The sequence below is a fragment of the Syngnathoides biaculeatus genome, chromosome 19, assembly GCF_019802595.1.
Source record: "Syngnathoides biaculeatus isolate LvHL_M chromosome 19, ASM1980259v1, whole genome shotgun sequence".
In the NCBI taxonomy this organism is placed as follows: domain Eukaryota; kingdom Metazoa; phylum Chordata; class Actinopteri; order Syngnathiformes; family Syngnathidae; genus Syngnathoides; species Syngnathoides biaculeatus.
The window spans coordinates 12,629,297-12,653,784 of NC_084658.1; the positions used below are offsets into that span (position 1 = coordinate 12,629,297).

At 45.3% G+C, this 24,488-nt stretch overlaps 1 protein-coding gene across 1 annotated transcript in view; it reads left to right on the top strand.

The window, feature by feature from the left end:
- The window catches only part of ptprn2 (protein tyrosine phosphatase receptor type N2), a 110,201-nt gene extending 89,497 nt beyond the window's left edge, over positions 1 to 20,704 (top strand). The window contains exons 14-22 of the mRNA XM_061805863.1: positions 3,895 to 4,042; positions 5,326 to 5,399; positions 7,680 to 7,757; positions 9,590 to 9,709; positions 10,172 to 10,338; positions 12,358 to 12,411; positions 14,104 to 14,168; positions 16,973 to 17,046; positions 19,155 to 20,704. Of these exons, the coding sequence (XP_061661847.1) occupies positions 3,895 to 4,042; positions 5,326 to 5,399; positions 7,680 to 7,757; positions 9,590 to 9,709; positions 10,172 to 10,338; positions 12,358 to 12,411; positions 14,104 to 14,168; positions 16,973 to 17,046; positions 19,155 to 19,226 (852 nt within the window). The 3' untranslated portion in view covers positions 19,227 to 20,704. The remainder of the gene's footprint in view (positions 1 to 3,894; positions 4,043 to 5,325; positions 5,400 to 7,679; positions 7,758 to 9,589; positions 9,710 to 10,171; positions 10,339 to 12,357; positions 12,412 to 14,103; positions 14,169 to 16,972; positions 17,047 to 19,154) is intronic.
- Positions 20,705 to 24,488: the final 3,784 nt, after the last annotated feature.

A 24,488-nucleotide genomic window follows, 5' to 3' on the forward strand; every position in this document is an offset into this window, starting at 1 on the left:
CCTCTCATCTCATCTCTCCGTCGCTCTCTCGCCGTTTGGAGCGGCGCGGCGTGTGTAGAAGGGTGATGAATACGCAGTGTTCCGAAGCTCTCACACCACCCCCCCCAAAAAAAAGTCTTGTGTAACTTCCAAAGTGCAATTGGAAGCGTCCATGTGCTGAGTCATCATTTCCCTGTTGTTTATTCAGAGCCGTTTTGACACACCGTTTGCTGTTTTGCATAGCCAGTCCCTCTCCCAATATCCAAAATGGCTGACGAGTGTTTCCCCCTTATTGTAGTTCATCGTTCAGGGCCACTGTTATATTGCAGATTTGTAAGTGACTTTTTTTTAAGGGTTTTCACACGATACAGTTTATTTATATAGCTCTTAATTAACCTTCACTGCTTTTGACCGCTTAAGAACTTAAATATGCTCTTTAAGTGGGAGGTGTGGCAGTGAATGAGATTTAACCATAAAAGATTTGCAAAGGGATTCACAAACGTTTACTTAAGAGTGTAATTTGTTCTGTAATGTAGCGAAAATGCAAGAGTTACTGACACCCACCCAAAAAGGTTTGTAATTACCTTTAGATGTTAAAAGATGGTGGACAAGTATTTTTTTTTACGATTCAAGGCTGAATAAAGTTCCTCCTCTCAGTTCAACAAAGTTGCTTGAGCCAAATAGACTGGTTTTACTTAAGTAAATACTGGAGTATTTGTGTGTTGAATGTATGCATTTAACGGGCGTGGTCCTAGGGGTGACATCAGGAGATAGAACTGAACTCGTTCCTTGCTGATGACTTTGTATATGGTTTTGAATATTTGTCCCGTTCAATAAACTGCTCGACGACTGCAGCTCTCCTTACCCACTTGTCAGGGCATTGCAATACCTTAATTACTCCATGTTTTTTTTTTTTTTTACACATCACTCATGCAGGCATCATATTTGAAGGTTGCAACACAAAGCAAAAAAATATATATATATATCAACCAAGCATCGGCTCATAACTAAAAAAAACTTGCAAGTTGCTGCACCCATAAATTGGGAAAGGAGAGCCATAGTTGCCTATAAAGGGGTTCCAACCCCTTATTTAGCACCAGGAGAATAGCAAAACACATGAACACCACGATTAAGGGGTTCTACCCCCCCCCCAAACTGCGGGTGGTTTTGGAATATATCCCAGGTGATAAATAATATTCCCTGAACTGTGCAAACGGAGTATTAGCCTCCGTGATCCCGACAGCACCATGGACAGCGCCGCACAGGCCACATGCAAAAAACATTCTTCTCTGTCCTTGCCTCGGAAACAGCGAGTAGAGCTTGTGGCGTCCATACGTTTGTTTGGAATGTTGCCCTCAGTGCGATGACAAATTCTCATATCTCTGGGCTGTTTAATTTAATTTTACAGATGACAGTCGCCATACAATTGCAATTTTTATTTCAGATCTATCACAGGGGTAGGCAATCTTTTGTGCTCTAGGGCCACCGTTGATTTTTTTAAAATGGGATGATAGGCCAGGTGTTACATGGAAGAGCTTTTTAAAAAAAAATGGTTCATGCGTTTATGTAAAATATAAATTTATCTTATCAAATGATCGATTATTCATCAATCCATTTTCCATACCGCTTGTCCTCATTTGGGCAGTCGGTGTGCAGGCCCCTATCTCATTTTTAAAATGTTATCGCTTTAATAATAGAAGGCATGCATAAATTATTTTTTTTGTATTTTTTTTTCATTTCCCTTTCCAGACTGTTGTGGGCTACTGTTGTTTTTAATTTGACAGTAATGAGTTACCTGTTGTTTGTGGTCCGCCTTCATCCCAATTTCACCCAGCAGCCTGGGCCGCTGATCAGACTGCTTATAGGATTAGACATTGTTTCCCTGACACCCGGGCCTCCCACATCCAGAGTCCCTGATTGGCACACGTAATCTCCCCCCCCCCCCCCACCACCACCACCCCCACCCCTCATTCGTTAAACCTTCGCTAGCCCGTCTGCGGAATAAGCCACGGTCGGCCGCCTCTCGCCGGGAGCTCGCCGCCTTGATAAGGTGGCCGCCGGCTACGCGGCGTTAAGGCGAAAATATGAATGTAGAAGGCAATCAATTCAGGATGTCGTTTGAAAAGAATGTGATGTGCTTGGGAGCGGATGGGATGCTGGGAGAGGCGCGCAAAGAGAGAGTACAACATGACAGGTGACAGGCGGCGGGGGAAGGATATTCAAATATCCTACCCGTGCACAAGTACTTTCCGACTCAGGTTGTCGGGAAGAAGACGGAGATCAGCGTTAAGACTCAAATAGTCAGGAACAAATACTTAACAAGGACGGAACAATGCCCAAGTAGTCTGGAACAATCATCAGGTAGTGGTAAACAATACTCACATAGTCAGGAACAGGACTTTGGTGGGTTGAATAATGATCAAATTGTGGGAAACGATCCTCAGGTAATCTTAGATCGGAAAGGGCGTCACCCAAGTTTTCTGGAGTGATACTCAGGTAGTCATTTACAATACTGATTTGCACAGGATCCAATACTCAGTCAGTAAAAATGGTCAGGTAGACTGGAACAATACCACGGTTGTCAAGTCATTGCTCAGATGATCAGGGACAATACTCTGGCGTTACTCAGGTCAGAGCATTACTCAGGTAGGAAGGACCGGTATTGAAGTACTAAGGAGCGATGCTCCAGTAATCAGGAGCAACACTTGAGTAATCAGGAACCATAGTTGGGTAGTATCAAGCAATACTTAAGTAGCTAAGAGTTATACCCAAGTATACATGAGTTATACTGTAGTTCCGCGACCACACTTGGTTTGTCAGAAACAAACAACCGTTCCCAAAATATTCAGTAGTAATGCTTGGGCGGTCGACCCAAAGACAGGAACAATAAATACCCAGGTAGTCAGAAAAAGACCGGGTCACACACGCATGCAAATATGGGTAATTTATGGATTATTTTCTTGCGTGAAATTAAAAGCTCCCGGCAACAGCAGAGAACAATTAGATTTTAGGAGCCTGCCATTAAAGGTGGAGGTGGAACACACTGTGCTGTCTCATTATGTGCACGCATTAATCACGAGCTCTTGATTTTAGGACCTCGGTGGCACTTTTGCTTGCATATCAAACAATAAACTTTGATTCCCATCATTAGGTCCATTTGTAAGCGTCTTAAAGACTGAAAACGTGAATTCATTAGCCATCAAAGGGCAATTATCCATTGTGCGCTGGACAGGCCTATTTGTGATTATCAGCCATGCTGCATTTGTGTTTTTCACTCCGCTTTTAGCGTTTGACAGACAGTGGCAGACTGTAACAATGAAGGCGCTCAGCCTACCTACGCCGCCTTTAATATGGGATAAACCCGGCGCGCGTGTGGGTATCACTTTCATTGTATTAGCCAGCTGATCCCTGACATCAGTTTATGAGTCTGTAATCTTCCACCCCGCACAATAGCGGAGTAAACCATTTAACCCCCGTACGGGAGGGGAGCCATCATACGGGACGGAAAGTGGGAGAATATGGCGCCTGTGTGAAAAAAAAATCGTCTCGCCAGCTCCGTCCTCTAAGCGCCCCCAAGACTTGGCCTGGTTTGGGGGAATACACACGGACAGGCGTCCCCCGTCTCTTTTGCCATCTTTGTCCCTGTAGCGAATTCGATTTCGTCCTCCGCGATCGACAGCTTAACCGCAGACAATCTTATCAGTGGCAGTGCAAGCAGTAAAGGGCGACACTGAAACACCCCTCAAGTATTTCCGCAGCTAACAAACCTCTCAGGAGTCTTAATTGTGTTTTCCGTCGCCCTCCAACTCAAAAAAAAAATAAAAATAAAAAATTAGTTTCTCCACCCGCAACCTTTCTCAGCCTGGGCACCTTTTCACGATCGTGGTGTGAAATTGGAATCTTGTGTTCCCTCAGTCCTACATGGAGGACCACTTGAAGAACAAGAACCGTCTGGAGCGCGAGTGGGAGGCCCTTTGCTCGTACCAGGCAGAACCCGGCACCTGCAGCGTGGCGCAGAGCGAGCAGAGCACCAGGAAGAACCGCTCAGATGCCGTCCTAGCATGTAAGTGCTTTTTGCTCTCAGCCGGCTTTCGCCTGCCTACAAGCCGCAACTTTTTTGACACGCGTCCCCCCCTGTGGTTTATGCGCTGTTGCGGCTAATTTGTGCATTTTTTTTCTAACGGCCGCAAGGGGGCACTCGGAAAAGGTAAGAATGAGACCGATGGAATATATGTGCCAAGGAAGTGACTTTTACCGGCCTTGTTAGCGATGCGCTGGCGTGTTGCTGCTGTGTTCCTGACGTGTACCAGTAAGTTTTATTTTAAACGGCCCTGTTTGCGCTAGCTTTAGCGCAGTGCTATGCTAGCACTAAAGTTAGCATTAAACTCTTATAGTGTTCCGTCTTTCTTCGGAAATATCGCGTGTTTCAATGTGGGCACTTGCGGCTTTTACACGGCTGCGGCGTATGTATGTACCAAATGGTATTTCCTTTACAAATGTACTCGGAGAGGCTTGTAACCAGGTGCACTCTGTAGCCCGGGAATTACAGTATTCAGAAGTGAAGGTAGTCACAAACAATACTCGGGCAATAGTCGGGAATGCAGGTACTCACTTCATGTGGTCAAGAACAACCCTTTCGTCGTCAGCAACAATAACCAGGAAGCCACAAACAATACTGGGGGTATAACGTCACTCAGATCATTCAAGAAGAGTACTTCGGCAGTCAGCAACGGTACACGTAAATGTCAAGTGCCAGCTGCCTTGTAGTTCAATTTTGGTTCCATCTCCCGGATCACTCTGAACACTCAGCCCCGAAGCAAGCGTTATGTAACAGCAAAAATTGAAAGTGGAATACCAAACCTGCGCCACTTCTTCATCCGAACCGGCACCTGAACAATCACCAACTGCGGCGGGCTCACAAATGTTCACGTCGCAGATTGTCGCGCTCCATTGAAGGAATTTGCCGATGCCAAGTGGCAGTCGGCTTGTTTTTTTTTTTTTTTTTTTTTTTTTTTTTTGAGGAACTGTCAATCAAGCGTGACACAAACACCCACTCTTGACTGGTTATAACACTTGAAAGTCTGAGATTAGAAGCTGGGCACTCACCCAAGGCGAACACCGAGTGTGTAGGTTTTCATGGAGATACCGAGGACTTGAGGGACCTTCTTTTATAGGTTCTGGACTTGTGTGTGTGATGAAAGCGCGATGAAGGCCCTCTTCTCCCCACGCGGGCCCTCTCGGCTTCATTTTGCTGCTGAGACGTGCGGTATTCCGTTGTTGGTTGGGTTGGGGTTTTTTTTTTCGGGGAGGGAAAATACGCTAATGAATTATGCATCTTTGTTTCAGATGATCATTCGAGGATCACCTTGAAAGCGGAGAATAATCACAGCGGCTCTGATTACATCAATGCCAGCCCGATCGTGAGTATCGTGCAGTCGGAATGTTTTTTATGGCTTGTATCTGCTCTTTCTGTGTTTGGCTCATCATCGATTTGAGTGTATTGAGCCCCCCCTCCACAATCAATACAAAACAAGCTAACTAAGGTGCGCATCTTTTGCATCTCCAGATATATCCAAAAGTATGTGGGAGAGGTTCCAAGGCTATTTTTTTTTTCCCAAGTACTCCCACCACCCCCAACATGTTGTCAGTTGTGATTTCCCCGGAGGCTTCCGCAAAGGGACCTGCATCAAAGCAACAGGAAGTTGCGCGTTTCAAACACGGCGCCCAGGATTTTTTTTTTCCGAGCAGATAGACGAGGGAGCCGCGCTAAAAGCTGAATACGCCTCTCAAACAAACAATCCGCGCTTTTTACGTGCTCCATTTTCTCTGATGGCGTATTCACACGTAGCCTTTTCAAGGTTGCGCGCAACAGCGAATAACATTTTGGGGGTTAAACGACCGAGGGGATGCGAGTGGGCGAAGAAGTGGCAAGGCACGGGAGGGGGGGGGTGGTGGATGAAAGGAGGGTAATTACACCACAATAGGGCCCCCCGGCTGCGTCGAGCAAAACTGATAATTATGTCTGTCAATGTAGCTTCTTCCTCTTCATTATCTGCGAGGCAGCAGCATCCGACCAAAAATAATCGGGTTCTTTTTCTTTCCCGGAAAGTTCAGAGAAGCTGATGAGCGAACGTAGTTTGTCGGGCCTCCTCGTTGCTTTTAATCCAAACTGGGTACTCGGGTACCGTTAACGGGGTACCCATGTAGGCAGGAACAATACCCAAAGTAGGAAGAAGCAACTGACACAAAAACAAAAAGACAGAACGAGTATCAGTGAGCTTGCGTCAGGCGTTTACCGTGTGAGCTTTCTTTTGTAAAAAAAAAAAAAAAAAAGGCAAAGTCAAGGCGCACGGCGAAAGTGGCGAAGGCCGAGAAGACGTTTTGTGCGAGTCGTTTTACCTCAAGACCAAAAGAGAACGACTTTCGGACGGCCACGCTGTCGTAATCGCCTCATAACAACGGCGGAGAGGACGACGGGCCGAAACGCGGGGCGGCTCTTTCAAGTCGGCGTTTTAGTATTCAAGCCGTGGCGGCGGCAGCGCGTCTGTGTCCTTGAGATTGGCTAAACGGAACGGCACCGCTCACGTTTGGCTTTCATTTCAGCAGGAGGGGGAGGCTTTTTTTTTTTCCTTTTACCCCCTCCTCTGGCAAAAAAGAAAACGTGAGGAATCTTTACCAGGAAGCATGAAAAAAAAAAAATGTTTTACTGAAGTACAGCAATGTCCAAAAGACGTTTCTTCCATGCGTGTCATGATTTAAGAACTTTGCATCATTGGAGATAAAAGATTCTTATTTTTTAACTTACAGATAATTGACATTATAGACCCTACGTTAGGCACAGCTGCCAATATAGAGATAAGACTTTATTGATCGCCGACTGGAGAATTCGACGTGGAACAGCAGCCTGATAGATGGGCAAAAAATATGCTAAAAAGAGAAAAAAGCAATACAATTGGCAGCCAAGGTTAAAACCAACAAAGGTTTAGGCCTATATTACTTGGGAAAAGCTCATCTAAATTGACAAATTTACAATATTTTTTGATTCATTTCATTGAAATACATATCCAGACTAGACATGTATGTTCATTTTGAAGTCACTTGGTTCTTTGGTAGGGGAAATTACCATTTTTACACTGTTCTTGAAGGCAACACCAGACTTTTTACAAATAAAAACTTCAGGTACAAAAAAAAATGGAATTAACAAATTATAAATGTTTTTTTTTTTTTTTTTGGGACAATAATGACCATCAATTAACTGTGTAATATCCATGATGTTCTTGATCATTGAATCACTGCCTGGGTACAGTTCAGTTATATTTACCTTTTAAGTTCAGTACATTTGCCTTTAAACTTTAACGACTATTTTTATGTGCAGTTCATTTTAATGGACTCCTCATTTGAGCACAGTTTAGCGCCATTGCTAATGTGCGAAATGCGCACAATGTGCACCCCCATGAAAATCAGTCGGCAACACCGCGAGGACTTTAAGACTTCCGCACAGCAATTAGTTTTTGCACCGGGTCTACAAAGCAGGTGACCTTTTCGGGCGGGAATCCCACTGGCGGACGGAAAGCATATAAAGGAAGGAAGCGATGGTCTCTGTCCAGATGGGAGATTTAAGATGACGTTCGACCCGTGCGTTTCTGTCCGTCAGCTGCCCTCCGAGCGCCGCGTCACGCTGTTTGTTCTCTCCCTCCCAGATGGACCACGACCCCCGCAACCCCACTTACATCGCCTCGCAGGGCCCGCTGCCCTCCACCGTGGCCGACTTCTGGCAGGTAAGACTCCCGTCACTCAACCTGGTTTGTTTCATCAGCCATGTGAGGTTTTGGAAATCATCACGGCGGAGGCACACCCAGTGGGGAGAAAGGGAGGGAAAATAAAACATCTGGCTTCGGCGTTCTTTGCTTTGTGATGGGGGCGCTCAGCGGGAGATCGGCGAGCCCTGGTTTGCGTCTCGCGTGCATTCTTCCTGCTAAAAATATTTACTCAACCGTGTTTTTAACAAGCCCCGACGCTTTAAACAATGCTTAATACTCAAACTGATATTTCCTCAAACAGCGGGAGCCAGATGGCCCAATTTCCACTGAAGTCAAATAAACGCCTCCCTCAACTTAAAATAAAGTTCAAATCCACTTTCCACCAGGGAAAAAAAAAAAAGGTATAACGATCTAGGTTATTCCACGGACGTGAGACTTAACCAGTACGGTAGCACCTACAAAGCCAAATAAGCAGCCTCCCTGATGAATTAAAGTCATAAATGAGTCACATGTGCAATATTAAAGATGATTCCGTGTTACGCGACGAGTAAATCTTTAACAATTAATGTATGAGTTACACAGCCATTGACTATCAAACACATCTGAACTGAAGAGAAACACAAACTATAACAAAACAATATTAATTCATGTTTTACTAATCCCCCCTTCAACCCCCCCCCCAACGGACTGAATCCAAATGCCGTGGCAACAACATGCAAGCAGACAATATAACAACACTTGCAGTCATATATTCTTGAGCATCTGTGTAGAACGACTAATATTGTTGCTGTACTGATGAGCCCAGAAAGGAGATGATGGGTCTCCCTGGCGTGTTACAGCTACAATATGAGTGGCTGCTAGATTTGCCTAGAACTCAAATTCTGACCAATAAAATGGCTCGCTGGTCAGTACATCCATGCGTCGAGCTGTCTTGCGCTGTATTGGTGGTATCTGCGAGTCTCGCACTCAAGACCAGGACACTGATGCATTCCCCATCCCGTTCCCAGTGCGCCATTAATCACCTGGAGCTACGAGCCCGCTGTTAAGCATGGCCCGCCGCTCGTGTGGAGGTGCGCATTAAATGATGGGCGCTGGCCAAATAGCGTCCCCGCGTGCTAATAAGACGCCCACTGTCGTAATTAGCGAGGCCTCCGCAGTCGCATGACGGGTCGCGCGGGAGCAGCTGGGCCCCTTTCGCCACCGCTCGTCTAAAGTTTTCTCAAGTTGGGACTTCCTGTAAAAATTGCTTTCCGTGCGCAAAGCTCCTTGCCCGACAAAAGACTCGCAGTTAATTAGCAACACAATACCTCGCTAGCTTTTAACTGCAAAGTGCATCCTAACTGTGCGCCGCCAATGAAATGCCGATAATTGTTTTGCGTCTGTTTGGCGGCGTTTGTGCCAGGTGAATAGACGCGCGTCAGTCTTTTATCCGCCCGGCTGTGAAACCCACAACTCGGATTGTTGGGAAAAGTGGGAAAACTTTTTCGGGACGGAACGAAAATGAGACTGTCGCCGTTGGATGTTTAAAGCTCCTCGAACTAGTTACTCAATCCATTTGTCGTTCATCAATGTTTTTCGTTTCTACGTCTTTCTTTACCAACCCGATATGAAAACCAAAAGCTCGGTGTAAGTTGCACGTACTGTACATATTTGATAAAACTACAGAACGCTCATAAAACTTGAGTTATCATTCCCACGTGGCTTAATGGCTTCCGTGGGCTTGTTGCCTTTCTCCCGAGCGCACGTTTGCATTTTTCCGCTCTATTCGGACGAACAAATCCACACCGTCCTCACCCTCCGGCCGCTCGTAACGCGGAATATTCCGACCGCGTCTCCTGTGCGGTGCGCAGATGGTGTGGGAGAGCGGCTGCGTGGTGGTCGTCATGCTCACGCCCGTCTCGGAGAACGGCGTCAAGCAGTGTCACCGCTACTGGCCCGACGAGGGATCTGACGTCTACCACTTCTACGAGGTACGGCGCCTCTGGACACCAGACGCGCTTCACGGTATTGCGTCATTCAAGGTCACTGGGTTCAATTTAAAAGCGGGACTTTAAAGTTTATCACATGCGCGTGAGCACAGTTTGGCAATCTCCGCTTAATTACATTGAGGCTTGTTAACCACAGTCTGGAAACCTCACTTTTAATCCCTCGGGCATTCCAGAGTGCACCATCGTCCCCCCGCGGCTGTGCTCGTAACGCACTTCGAGAATCTCCAATCTCATCAGTCACGATGAATATCACGCACACCACAGTTTGCGAATCTGCTGTAATCAATCACGATCTTGCCCGCCCCCTGGAGTGCGCGCACACCCCGGTTTGGCGATCCCAGCTCTCATCGATGCTTTCGGAGATGACAACGCGCCCTCGGGGCCGCGCCGCCGCTCGCAAATTTCGGAACGAATGGATTTAAACGTGTGGCGGTGTGCGTCCAGGTGAACCTGGTGTCCGAGCACATCTGGTGCGAGGACTTCCTGGTCCGGAGCTTCTACCTGAAGAACCTGCACACCAACGAGACGCGCACCGTCACGCAGTTCCACTTCCTCTCCTGGATGGACCGCGGCGTCCCCAACACGGCGCGGACCCTCTTGGACTTCCGCAGGTACAGTAGAGCGACGGCACCCCCGGCCCCGCGGCCGACTTGATGAGCTCGTTCACTCCCCCCCCCCACCCCCCCACCCCCCCACCCCCCCACCCCCGTTTGGTGGATCTAACAAGGTTTCTGGACTTCTCCCCTCCCTCTCCCCCACCTCCCTCCCCCTCACCTCCCTTCCAGCACATGATGCAGCAAATTAACAGCCCCGCACTGCCTGGCTTGGCTTGGGAAGAAAACACCTCATTCAAAGAGCCAATTAAACGAGAGCCGCCTGACTAAAAAGAGGGAGGGGAGGGGCTTGAGGGGTGGCGGGGGGTTGTTAGCGACGGGATAACCTCGGGGAAACCACAGAGGGACAACAAATGAGAATAGATGCATCTGATTTGTGGATGGAATTCAGTCCCCCCCCCCCTCCCGCGCTTGTTAATGCAAAGTGAGGGGATGTCGTCCTCTTTGGTGATTTTTCCCTTCCAATTAGCTCGTATGGATTGAAGTGCAGCTTTGTCTGCTTTTTTGGGGGGGTGGGTGGGGGGTCGACTTGGCAGGGTGTTGAGATTCAACAAACGTTTTTCCTTTTTTTGAGGGGGCGGGGGTGGGTGGGTTTTTTTTTTTTTTTTAGGTTTCGGCCATATTTTGCGGTTGCCAGTGTCATTTTTGTGATGTTGCAGCTAGTAATATGAGCCCAGTTGCATAGTCACAAAAGTGATCATTGGAAACTGTGTCTCCTCAGCCAGGCCTGTGCACAACCTGACTCTCTCTCTGTCTCTCTCGCTCGCTCTCACTTCCCTCTCTCTTTCCCCCCCTCCTCGCCCCCACCACCCACTCCTTTCTTTCTCGACACTCTCCCTTTTGCATGGGAAGTTCGGCCATCTTTGTGCCGCACCCTCTGACAGGGACTTAACACGAGTGAGGTTCGTCCCAAATATGGAAAGTGTATTATATGCCCTCCGTCCCTCCGCGCCCCTTTTTGTTTTTAATATTCAGTACTCGGCGATATGGAATAGCTGGGTTAGGCTCCAGCTCACCATCAATAGTAAATTGAGGAAAAGTGTTGTCGAAAATGAATGGATAGGAAGGAATACTGTAATCTGTACATAACTGGATCCAATAGGCTCTTGTTTTATGTTTTCATCCATCCATCCATTTTCCGAAACCGCTTATCTTCACTCGGGTCATTTGCTATCATTACACAGGCGCAGCTCAACGAATTACAATATTAATATCAGCCTCTACTTCAGTCATTTCTGTTGTTGCATTCAACAGTCACTGAACGCGTAGGAAAATGCATCATTTTGAATTTTTTAACAATACTCAATTGGACTTGGAAAGTATACAATTTAACATGGCAGGCAAAGTTTTCTCAAACAGATAAACTAGCGGAGGCGGCACGGTGGCTCAGCTGGAAAAGCGTTGGCCTCACTGTTCTGAGGACCCGGGTTCGATCTCGGCCCCGCCTGTATTGGACTTTGCATGTTTTCCCCGTGCCTGCGTGGCTTTTCTCCAGGGACTCCGGTTTCCTCCCACACGTGTAAGCCTACGATTGGCTGGCAACCAGTTCAGGGTGTTCCCCGCCTCCTGCCCGTTGACAGCTGACCCTTGTGAGGATAAGTGGCAAAGAAAATGGATGGATGAAGATAAACTAGCTTACTCCCCGAGCTTGCTAAATGTTCCGAATGGTCTTAGGTCAATAAACTAATGTAATGCTTCAATCCTAAATTATTATTAGTTTAAGTCTGAGGAGGAGGAGGAGTGATATTTTTTTTATCATGATGATGAAATCTTACAACTCAATTCAGTTTTCCACGATATTGTAATTTAACGAGAGCCCCCCATCTGACATCAACCAAGTGATCAAAGAAGATCGCTAGATTGACATGTAATTGTTTTAATATGATGTCCGGTATGTTGTTATTGAGGACAGCCAAAATTGCAACATGGCACCTTTGTTTTCCCCAATTTGACATTGAATACAATAACATTGCTTTGTTTTTGTTTTTTTTTTTTCCCTTTCTTCTTTTATTCCAGAAAAGTTAACAAGTGCTACCGGGGTCGAGCTTGCCCGATTATTGTTCACTGCAGGCAAGTATTCCAACGGGATGGAGATGATGATGATGATGGTGATGGTGATGATTATGGTGAAGGTGATGGTGGTGGGATCTGTGCTTCTCTAACGCAGGGGCACGTTTTGTGATGCTAAACGTGACCTTGGAAATCTTTTTATCTTTTTTTTTTTTTTTTTATGGCAAATCCTGTGTGTCAAACTCATTTTTGTCACGGGCTTTATTTTATTTCCCTCAGATGGCTGTTGTGACTGCGCGAAACTTTTCTAAACTAAACATCTACATAACAAATTGATGGGTAACTAGTTTTGAAATCAGAAGCAAAGGACAATCGTTAGTTCAAATACTGCTGAAGTTAAAAAAAAAAATTGGAACAGATTTCCGCAGGAATTGTGGGAGTTCGCACCCACAATTTGTTTCCGCGGGCCAAAGGAAAACGATGTGGTGGTCCTGACCCAGCCCTCAGTCCTCTAGTTTGACACCTTTGTCATTTTGAACCAAATTACGTGACTTCTTCGATTTCTAGCATGGCTCTTGGAGAGTTTTCCGGAACAGACTTGTCCACCGCATTTCCTATCGATTGGTCAAACTGATTTTCTTTCATTTGCCGTCACATTCGTTAAGAACAGTACTTATGAAAGGCTTTTTTTTTTTTTTTTTTTTTTTTCCGGGGGATGTTGATCTCAAGGGTTTTGCGAAGCTTAAAGAGATGCGGAAAGGCCGGTTCGTGCCGAACTCCCCGCATTCCGCCTGAGCACTTTTAACGGGCGCACCCCCGCGAAGGCGCCGCCGCGCGCCTCCCCTCCTGGCCCGTTGGCCTCCGCCTTTATCGGCGAGATGTGCAGGCCTTGTTGGCAATTAACATGCAGCGCCACTGAATGGCTGGCGGCCACAAAGGGAGGCTTTTCAACACGCTATCTCTGGAGTAATAGAGAGGGAGAGAGAGAGACTGGGAAAAGAAAGAAAAGGAAAAAGCCCTTCTTCAAACCGCCCCTGGTCTCTCTCAACCTTCTCCGATATGCACCCTCTTAAAAGGCTTTGTCCTCCGGTGGACGCTCAGAAGCGACCCACCGCCGACACAAACCCCCACCCCACCCCCCTCCCTCCACAGCCCAGACCACACGTAAGCCAATCACAAACATTGCATCATCCAATGGTCACATGTCCAGCTCCATTTTTTTTTTTTTTTTTTTATGCACGGTGTACTTCTCGCCCACACAAAATTGCCCAAAAAACTTTGGAATAGTATAAGAATCATGTCATAATATCGGGGGGATTTGCAGTTTTACAAGAATAAAGTGCAGACATCTTTCTCAAGAATGAATTCATCACGTTATACGAGAAAAGCCTTAACATTTGCGAGAACGCGTCCTCCGTGAAATGTGTGCTTTTATGGACATAAAATAATGATAGCGCAAGGAAAAAATGTCATTCGCCGGAAAAAAAAATTTGAATTACTGGATGAAAGTAGTTTTTCAAGAATGTAAAATACAGCAATGTCAAAAAAAAAAAAAATGTGATTTAATGAGAATCGTCGTATTATATGACCTTGTCTGCTTTTTTTTTTTTTTTTAAATCAACGTACATTTGCAAAACTGCAGAAATAAACTGCCACTGCAATATTTGTGTGTCCTGCCTTCGAGCAACCTCTTAATGATCTCCGTCTGTCCCCGTTGTCCCCCCCCCCTCCCCCCACTTCACCCGACTGCAGCGATGGCGCCGGCAGGAGCGGGACCTACATTCTGATTGACATGGTCCTCAACAGGATGGCAAAAGGTAAACGCTTGGCTTTTTTTCCGCTCCCTCTACTCACGTTGCCCCGGCAACGCTCTCCTTTTCCGTCGAGGGTCTCGATGATGCGTGAGAGGGTGGCGTGGGGGGCTTGGGGTGGGAGGGAGTCGGGGCAACAAAAGCCCCCCCCCCCCTTGCACAAATGACAAATAAAAAGGAAAAAAAAAGAAGCTGTATGATCATTAGTAATTTATCAGTCATTTCTGGTGCTGTCGCGCCGTATTGACCCGTATCGCGATTGCCGCATGAATTTAGATGGCACATGCATGAAAATCAAATGAAAATGCTTTGTAGAAACAACGTTTGATTTTTTTTTTTTTTTTTTATATTTTTGCTTTCTTTATCGGTCTGCAGCTGCCGCTGTCGTCTCAGAACGAACACTCGCAAGGGGACAAGGGCCGAGCCCTGTCCCGAATAGTAAAAAAGAAAATGAATCCGCAAATAATTTTCACACCCTCCCAAAATGTGCCTGCAGTTGCATGTAGATGCCACAAGGGGGCATGAAAATAGAGAAAGCATCAAGACCAAAGACTTGCGTGTCATGGTGATCAGCTGGTAAAGCCTTGGCCTCACAGTTCTGAGGAACCGTGTTCGATCCCGGCCCCGCCTGTGTGGAGTTTGCACGTTCTCCCCGTGCCTGTGTGGGTTTCCTCCGGGTGGGCACTCCGGTTTCCTCCCGCATCCCAAAAACATGCAACATTGATTGAACATTCTAAATTGCCCCTAGGTGAGATTGTGAGTGCGGCTGTTTGTCGCTATGTGCCCTCCGATTGGCTGGCGACCAGTTCAGGGTGTACCCCTCCTCCTGCCCGTCGACGGCTGGGATAGGCTCCAGCACTCCCCGCGACCCTCGTAAGGATAAGCAGCTCAGAAGATGGATGGATGGATGGATGGACTTGCTTAGTATCTGCCAGACGACTACTTGTCAAGGAATCTGCCGCTCGTATCTTGAGCTTTTGCTCACAGAGTTAAAAAAAAAAAAAAAAATCATCCGAGCGACGGCTCGCATCCTGTGGAATTGTAAATTGATGGAGCAATTGTGTGTATGAGCGCTTTGGAAATAGCCTTTAGTCAATTTGTCTGGATTTGGCTTTGGGTCGATGGTTCCGTGTACGGAAAGAAGCGGCTGACGTGGTGAAAAATGTTCTTCTCTGCTATTTTTAGCTGAAAAGCCAGCCTTTAAAAAAACGTTCCACGTTTCAAATTGGGTTTTGCATCAATTGCCCAGCAAAAGTCAGTCGGCGCCCCTACAGCTCGGCCCGCCCTCTGACCTTTAACCTCTCACCTCTGCCCTTTGCCCAACTCGAAATGGTCTCTCGTTAGAAGGGGATTCGGCCAGCGCCGGTTCTCGGGTGACAAATGTCCCCGTTGTCCGCGGCGATGAAAGCGACTCGGCCCGTTCTTTTTAACCTTTTGTTTCCTGGGCTGCGAGCCCCCTAAGACCACATTCCCCCCCACCCGCCCGATTCCGCTCCCGCCGTGTTTAAAATCGACATAATCTGCTCCTCTCAAGCTTTTCGCTGGCTTCTCCTCTACGCTGGCTTCTCCTCTCTTGTCAGACATGAAAGTCTTGATGGGACCACTCGAGAACTTTTTCATGTGCAGCTGCATCAAATCCCCCATTTGTTATTTTTTGTTGTTGTTGTTGTTTTTATTTGATTTTGTAGCTCAGCCTCATGTTCGCAAACACGTTGGCTCCGCTTGCGACGTGCTCACATTCGTTTTGGGAGGGGAAAAAAAGGACATTTTGGAGGAGACAAAAGTTATTTTATGAGAATATAATTGGAAATTTATCAGAATTCATTTGTAATAAGTTTTAGTAATGTGAAAATATTGTAATGTTGGAGAAGTCAATATTTTAGAGAATAAATTTGGAATTTTATGAGATTTGATTGGAGAATAAAAAATGTGTGAAGTCATAAATGAGAAGAATAAAGTTTTACTATGATGTGAAAAAAATTAGCATTATTCTTCAAGAGCTGCGTCAGAATTTTATGAAAATAATGTAATTTTTCTGACAGTAAATTTGTAATTTTATCAGGAAAAGAAAGTTGCATTTTTATGAAGATAAAATGTAATTTTACAAGGAAAAAATTGAGAAGTCACACTTGTAAAAAGATAGTCATACATACTCATGAGTATAAAGTTCTATTACGAGAACATGAACTGATTTTCTAACCCCCCCCAAAACAAGTTTCATTTTCTGAGAAACATCATTGTAATTTAATCAGAAAAATGTTTCAAAATTGGGAGACAACAACAAAAAAAAGTTGAGCAAGCACCATAATTTTATGGAAGTAAAGTTATGTAAAAAAAATAACCTGTAATTTGATGAGAAGATAACTGAATATTGTTGTATTATTTGTCTGCATGTGTTGCTGCACCGTTTGTGTTAGCTTAAAGTCTTATAATGCCGCCTGCCATTGACGTCAGATTTGTCCACTTCTGGAAAAACTCCTAAATCCGGTTACTGGTATCTTAAAGATGTCCCTGTGTAATGAGAACACGAAATCTTCTTGTTGTGGGGGTTGGTTGTGGGGGGGGGGGGGGGGGGTCATTTTTACAAGAATAAAGGCTTCCGAGAGAAATGTCGAGCTGCGGCGAAGCCGACTTGTGCCGTTTTCCTTTCGCGGAATACAAAATACTCGAGTGGCCTTCCGAAGGGAGCGTCGGCCGTGGTGGGGGGGGTTGAGGGGGACGAGGAGATTGACAGATGTGAGCTGGATTAGTCTGACGGCTTTGAACTGCCCCCAACGTTGTGCCCGTTTTTGTGTGCGTGCGCGTTGCAGGTGCTAAAGAGATTGATATTGCCGCTACCCTGGAGCACTTGAGAGACCAGAGAGACGGCATGGTCCACACAAAGGTAAGACCACCCCCCCCACCCACCTCGCTCCCCTCCCGCCATTCAGATGGTGAGATCAAAAGAAAAGACGGCGCTCTTGTTTAACTCCTTCACTGTGGAGGAAAAAAAAAAGTTTCAATGATGCCGTTTGATTGGATGCCAGCAACAGATTGTCTTTCTTTTTTTATTGAACAATAACAGTCAAAAAGTATTAAAGAGAGGAAAAACAAGATTTGACAACAATGATGTTGTGATTGAAGTCTGAGGAGAAGAGCTCAGTCATACAAATTTTTAATTTACTCAAAAAATGTCATGGTTATCAGAATTATCTTCATTTCTTTCAAAGGTTTAGAAGAGAGTCCCAATGTCATAACGTAATGAAAAAAAAATCTTCATTTTTCTAGCTACAAAAAAAATGTAAATGCACAATAATCGTTGTAATGAGGAAGAACTATAAAGTTGCAAGCATATGAGCTAAAGGTGTATCCTTTTTTTGGGGGAGGGGGGCAGTGAGAAACCCATCAATCAATTGATTTCACGAAAGCTGGTGCGAATGTTTGGAGTTCACGACGCCGCTGTTGCCGGGCAGAAATTGCGCCCCCCCCCCCCCCTCAAGCCACTTTCACTTTCGGCGACGTGCGGCCAAAAAAAAAAAAAAGTTTCGAGAGTCCATGTCTGAAAAGACGAAGCAAGTCTGACATTTTGGTTTCAAGTGGCCATTTCAGGGTCTTTTTGGCCATTTGGAGGGGGCTTCAAAGAACAACTATTCCTTGAGGTTTTGCCCAATGGCGACCAAATTGGATCACCGTATACTGATGCGAAGCGTGAGCCCCTCCCAGCAGATCTTAGAACCCCATAAAAGCCGCGCAGAGATGGACGGATACATTTTCCGAACATCACACAAACGCAGAAAATAGAAAAAGCCGATCGGCCACCGGCGGCTCCTGCGGATCGATCGAGTCTCCCTTCAGGCCTTGACGTGTGTTGACACATCTAAAGCCCTGCGTACTCCTACGCTCCTCTCTTTTTTTTTTTTTTTTTATTTATTTGAGGGGGGCCGAGGGAGAAGAGTTTAAAAAATAAAAAAGACAGCAGCAGATCTGTGGGGGCAAACATCAATCACGCTGTTGCTTTCCTCTGGGGGGGGAAAAAGCAGCAAGGCACAAAGAAAAGTGAAGCCGGCTCACCTGCACCGGTCCATGAAAGCAGCGCAGACGTTTTCCTCAACGGTGGCGTGCTTGGGGGGGTGTTGCAATACCCACCCCCGCCGCCCAACACAAAAAAATATATATATATATATATTACTGTATTTCATAGAACAGTCACGATTGTTTACATGATACATAAATAGGATGAGTGGCCAAATGGTCCCTCTCTGGTCCCATCTCGAGCCGCGCATCTGATTTGCTGACGAGATTTGAACGACTTTTCGCGGCCGTACTCATATATATAAAGAGAAGCCTCGGTTCTCAAACTTCCCCATTTTCGAACAGATCACTTTTCAAACCCGGAAATAGCATATTGCGCGCGGCCAGACCAGCTGACCCACGACGCGCTTTGTTGTGAATTCCCACGCCGCCGAAAAAAACACGGAAATAACATAATGGGCACGCAAGCAGCTGACCCACCCATGACGCGTTTTGTTATTGTCTATTCGAACGCCGGAAATAACATCGCAAACTATACATTTATACTATATATTTATACTATGCAGTTTATTATCAGGAAAGGCTAAAAAAAAAAATGCTTTAAAAAGCCTTTTTTTGGTCGGCCTGGAACGCATTATTTCTTTTTCCATTCATTGTAATGGGAAACATCGATTCGGTTGGTGAATTCCCAAATTTGAAACGTGAATATGCAGGGGTCCACTTTATTTGTATTGCAGTACACTACTTGTACTTCCCACAACTGCCGTGAATTGACAGTAAAAATACTTTTGTGTATGTCTGTGTGTGTACTAAAGTGCATTTCACTCTTTTTCACTGTTTTACGTTGACGATGAACAAGTTACATCGTGATGACTACTTTCATCGCTGTCTGTGTCCGTACTGCTACTTAAGTACAGCGTGTACTGCGAGTACTTTTTCCCCCCGTCAAACGTTTCTGCCTTCCTCCTTCTGATCCCGCAGGAGCAGTTTGAGTTTGCGCTGACGGCCGTGGCCGAGGAGGTGAACGCCATCCTCAAAGCGATGCCTCAGTGAAGGCGAGCGCCTCCTCTTCATCTGCATCTTCACCCCCCCCCCTCCTCCTGCTCCTCCCCCTCTTCTTTTTCTTCTTCTTCTTCTTCTTCTTCTTCTTCTTCTTCTTCTTCTTCGTCTTCTCTATATATACGCGGCGCTATTCTGTTCGGTTCCGCGATCGCAGCTAGAAGCGCAGCGGCCAAACGTTGCGTTCAGGTACCACCGCTTGCTCCGGGATGTTGGCGCTTCGGTCGGCTCTGAAGTGACGAGTCAAATGAAAAGCATATTTTGCATAGGATTTTGCATATTATTTTTATTTCTCATTTAAGAAATATTTTATTCGGATAAAGAAGAGGGGGTTTTTTTTCTTGAAAATTAAGTTATATTACTGTGAGAGGAATTTACAAGTTTGCAAAAATAAAATGGGAGAATTTTTTTTTCTTTCAATCGTAAAGTTTCATTATTTATTTTTCTCTTTATTATTTCATGAGACTTTTCCCACAAAAAATATAATTTTACAAGACGGTCAACCTATGATTTTTTTTCTCAAGAATTGTTTTTTACAATAATTAAGTCATGATATGAACAATAAACAATACATTACAATAAAATTTAATATTGCAAGAATTACATCATCATGTTATGGTTGTAATAACTCCGTCGTTGTGGTTTTTTCGTCGGTGGCAAAGCGGTATCTGAACGCACCGTCGTCGTGCCGCTGACCAGCTGTGATGTCACTTTGAGTGAAAAATTCATTATACAGTTGTAAAAAAAAAAGTATATAAATGACTCTATGTACAGTTGACTTCGTGGATTATAATATTGTACAAATGATGTAAACGACTATGACAACGTCACTTTGTGGTATTTTCAAAAAGTGAAAGTCATAATCATGAGAACGATGTACAAATACAAGAAGGGAAGGAGGCGAATATTACGAGAGTACACCCGAGTTAGAAGATTATGAAAATTGGTGCGGGGTTACGGATATGTGGACAAGATGGGAGAATGATAGTTGCTAGGCAACACATTTTGCGACAATAAGGCAACATGGCAACATTTTTACAAGAATGTTATAATGTCACAAGAGGAAAATTGTGTCATTTCACTGGAATAAACACTCAAAACTGTGAGGAAAAATAACACTGGAATAAATGCAGAAATTTGCAAGAAATTCTCATCATTTTAGAAGATTAGTCGTAATTCCACAAACCATCGCCGACTGTTTCGTGACATTGACCGCGCTAACTCTTCAACGTTGCTTTTGCCCAACCGCGATTCATCTTCGGAGTACGACCCTCACGCTGGCGTCCGCCGCCGATCACGATAAGTAATAACTAGAAGTAGCGTCTTGTCCTCTTAACTCTCGCATCTATTTAACGAGAACGTGTGCTAGCATCGTGCTTGTTGTGTTCGCGGAAACGCGGCGATACTCTACGTCGGCACTCTACGAGAGCGACTCCATGGCGACAGTGCTGTTGATTTTGTGTCCACGCCGATTCCCGTTGCTAATAAAGATAAATTAAAAACAAGACTGCCTCTCATTTTTTTTTTTTTTTTTTTTGCTAACCACACGAGAATGCCACAGTTACGAGAATGGGTCGGAATATTCACGTCGTAATGGCCACCAGAAAAATCAAATCCATAAAATCAAGAATTGGGTCATTAGACCGTAATTTCCGGCCTACAAGCCGCAACTTTTTTCACACGCTTTCAACCCTGCGGTTTATGCGGTGATGCAGCGCTAGCATTAGTGCGGCGCTAGCGTTAGCGCACCTGGTTATAAGCCACGGTACACAAAAAGAGTTTGAAGAGTTTAATGCTAGCCCCGCGCTAACGCTAGCCCCGCACTATCGCTAGGGCAGCGCTAACGGTAGCGCCACATCAAGTTGAGATACAACAGGAAGAAGTAGTTGAGGTTTTTGTTTTTACAAATGGTTTCCACCGTGCGTAAGAATGTCAAGTGTCACCTTTGACTTTGTATTGCAACTAACTCAAAAATATTATTTTATGAAGACTCCTTGTATGTATGTACTGTGTATTCTTTTTTTTTGGGGGGGGGGGAGGTGTCATTAGCGTCTGCAATGCTGAGCTCTGACTTCACGTCACCAGAAGATTACCTCAGCGAGTTGTAGTATTCGAACCATCCCCAAATGTTGTGCTTGTTTGATAAAGTGCCTTGGAAGCTTTCCAGGATTCCGGGGGGGGGGGGGCAAAGTGTGCGTGTGTGTGTGTGTCATGTCGGCTGGTGAGAGGCGAGCAGATCGGCGCGACTGAGCCTTTGCGCCGCTCCAAGGCCCCCTCGGCGGCTTTGATCGTCTCCGCAAACAAAACGCGCTTTTCAAGTCGCCTGGCAACAATCATCCGTCGTTCTTCATCAAAACTACACTTTTAAAACAAAAACGTGAGCTACACTGTAAATTGGCATTCCATTGAAATTCAGGTGAAATGAGAGTTTTGTTTAAATAAAAAAATCCACCAGAAAGATTAGCTTGCTAGCATAAAAACTACAGGTGAAGAGGAAAAATGGAATATAGTAGAATGATTTCACCACAAATAAAAAAAAAGAGAAATTACAAAGAAATGGAAAGAGGATGTTCGCATTTTTATCTAGCATCAAACAGCTAATGCGCTACCAGAATTACTTGGCTTGACGGTTAGCTTGTTAGCATAGAAATTTCACGTACATTTGGATGAGGAAAAGGGGACAATGGGTAAAATATACTAGCACAAATCTAAAGATGCAAAGCACAAAAAAAAGTCGGGAAATTGAAACTTGAATATCAGGCACTGATGTTAAGATTGCTAGATGGTGAGATATGGTTCAATAGCAGAGATACCTGCAAAAAAATTTTTTGATGAAAAACAAATATGGTTGAAATCTTTCACCACAAATCGAGACATCACGTTAAAAAACATTCAGTGGAGGTAAGCAGATAGGTTTGATGCTACTGTTAGCTTTGTAGCTAGATCATTTTTTAGCTTGCTGGCAAGGACAAATTTTGATCCAAAGGAAGAATACAGTTGAAATAATTCGACGCAAACCCCCCCAAAAAATTAAAAATCCAATCACCAACTAAGTTCAAACGTTTAACAACCACTGCAGATGTATGTGCAAAACTCAACGCAAGATTTGTAGCTGTGTTTGTGTCTGAAGCACGTTATGGCCTTGCAGTCGACGCAGGGCTCGCGCTGACATTTGGCCCGTCCCACCGTGCACCTGGCATAACGGGTCGCCATTCGCCAGCCACGTTTGCGCGTCTCCGCTGACCGCCGATTGTCTTCGCGTCCCAAATGAGTTCGTAAAACGCGTGTCGCAGGTGCGGCCCGCTCGTTTCTTTCGAAAGCAAATCTGTTTGCGGAACTAAGCGCCGAGAAAGCCGCCGGGGGAGATGTCGGTGCCGCGTACGCGACCGGATCAGCGGAAGGTCGGACCGCAATCGGCCGTTTCGGAGCGAGGTTGCAAACCGTCGAGCGGCGAGACCAATAACGTCGGCGCCGCCTTGTTGATTGGCTGTGGTGGCGGTGGAGGGTTGTTGCTGTTGCTAGGCAACTGTTACTAGGATGGTTGCCATGTCGGGGGCTCACGAGGAAACGTCATGAATCATGGATGCTCGACTTTCTTTTTTTTTTTTTTTTTGACCTCATCTGAAATGCAGATGAGCCCCCGACACACACACTTCCCGTTGTTTTAAATTAGCAATTGTATCATTTTTTTAAACACCATTTTGAGCATTGAGAACAAGCAAATGTTTGTGTGCTAAATTTGATTTTTAGAACGGAAATATTTATAATTAGGATCGTTAAGTTAAAATATGTAAAATACTTTAAATAATGAAATTAATTCTTTTCCCTTTTTTATTGCAGTGAATTACCCGCTAATTAAATGTATGTAAATATGTGAACTTTTGGCAATAATGTAATACTTTGTCATTATTAATTTATTAAAATGAATTAAGCTTTTTAATGTCAACACTGAGCATAAACATTTTTTAATTTTTTTTTTTTTTTTTTTTTAGTGTTTCATCTTTTCAGGCTCCACAGTGCTAGTGTGTACATTGATAGCCTTTTTTTTTTTTTTTTTTACATTTTACACCATGGGTGTAAAACTCAAGGATCGGGGGCCAGATCCGGCCGGCCACATTTTAATGAGGCCCGTGGAAACTAATCATCGACTTTATGTTCCTTACTAAAATACCAAAATCCTTTGTGTTTTCTCCTTTTTGCGCGTGTAAACAACCATAACGGTGTCCATTTCAAACCCCAGCGAACAATCAACATTTTTCACGTTTAGATTTTTTGAGACGTGTTTTTGGTCCTAACGCGATGAAAACGCCACGGCTGTAAAAGGCGTCACGGTCGCTTGCTGTCGGCTAATCTGCCTAGCAACAGTCTCAATTAAGCGCTTGCATGACATCTGCCTTGTCCCCGGAGGACGGCAGGTAGGTTTTTGTGTGCCCCCCCCCCTACTTTGATGGCGTCATGTGGATTTCCTCATTTCTTTGGTCCTCTACAAGTGCTTTTAAAGGGGGGGGGGCGGGGAATCCTTTGGCAGCTCTCTGACCCGAGCTCGTTTTCTTTCATCCGGCGCGATCCGTAAAGTCCTTGGACGCAACAAAAGCCCGGGCTGCCCAATTCTCTTTTTCTTCTTCTTTTTCCCCCCCTCCCCTCGGCAGCGACCGTTCAAAGCGCGTTTGATACTTGGCGGGATTACCGACAATTTATGCTCCAAACTAATTAGAAGCTGGGAGTGGGGGGAAAAAAAAAAAAAACAAAACAAAAAGCCCAACAACAAGAGACGGTGTCTTGTTGCTTTTTTAGGCGGTGGGGGGGGGGGGGGACTCAATGCAATCAGCGCAACTTCTGAATGCAGCTTTATTCATGTGAGCGACATTTGTCACCAGCCCGCCTTTCAACGGATAAATGAGCCCCTCGCGTCGTCTTTTGACATGAATAAAAGATGCGACGTGCAATTGGCCGCGCTACAAACGGCTAAAACCATCAGGCGCCTGCTTGTTTCCTCCATTTTGTTGCCTTTTCATCTGCGCGGCGTGCGGGAGTACTTCACGGGGATGCTCATCCCCTGACCCCCGACCCTAATGAGAACCTTTTTAAGTTTAGTTTTCAGAAGTGCGGCACGGTGGCCTCACGGTTCTGAGGTCCCGGAGCCGCCTGTGTAGTTTGCATGTTCTCCCCGTGCCTGAGTGGATTTTCTTCTCCCGCATCCCAAAAACGAACAACATGAATTGGACCCTCTCAATTACCCGAAAGTGCGATTTTGAG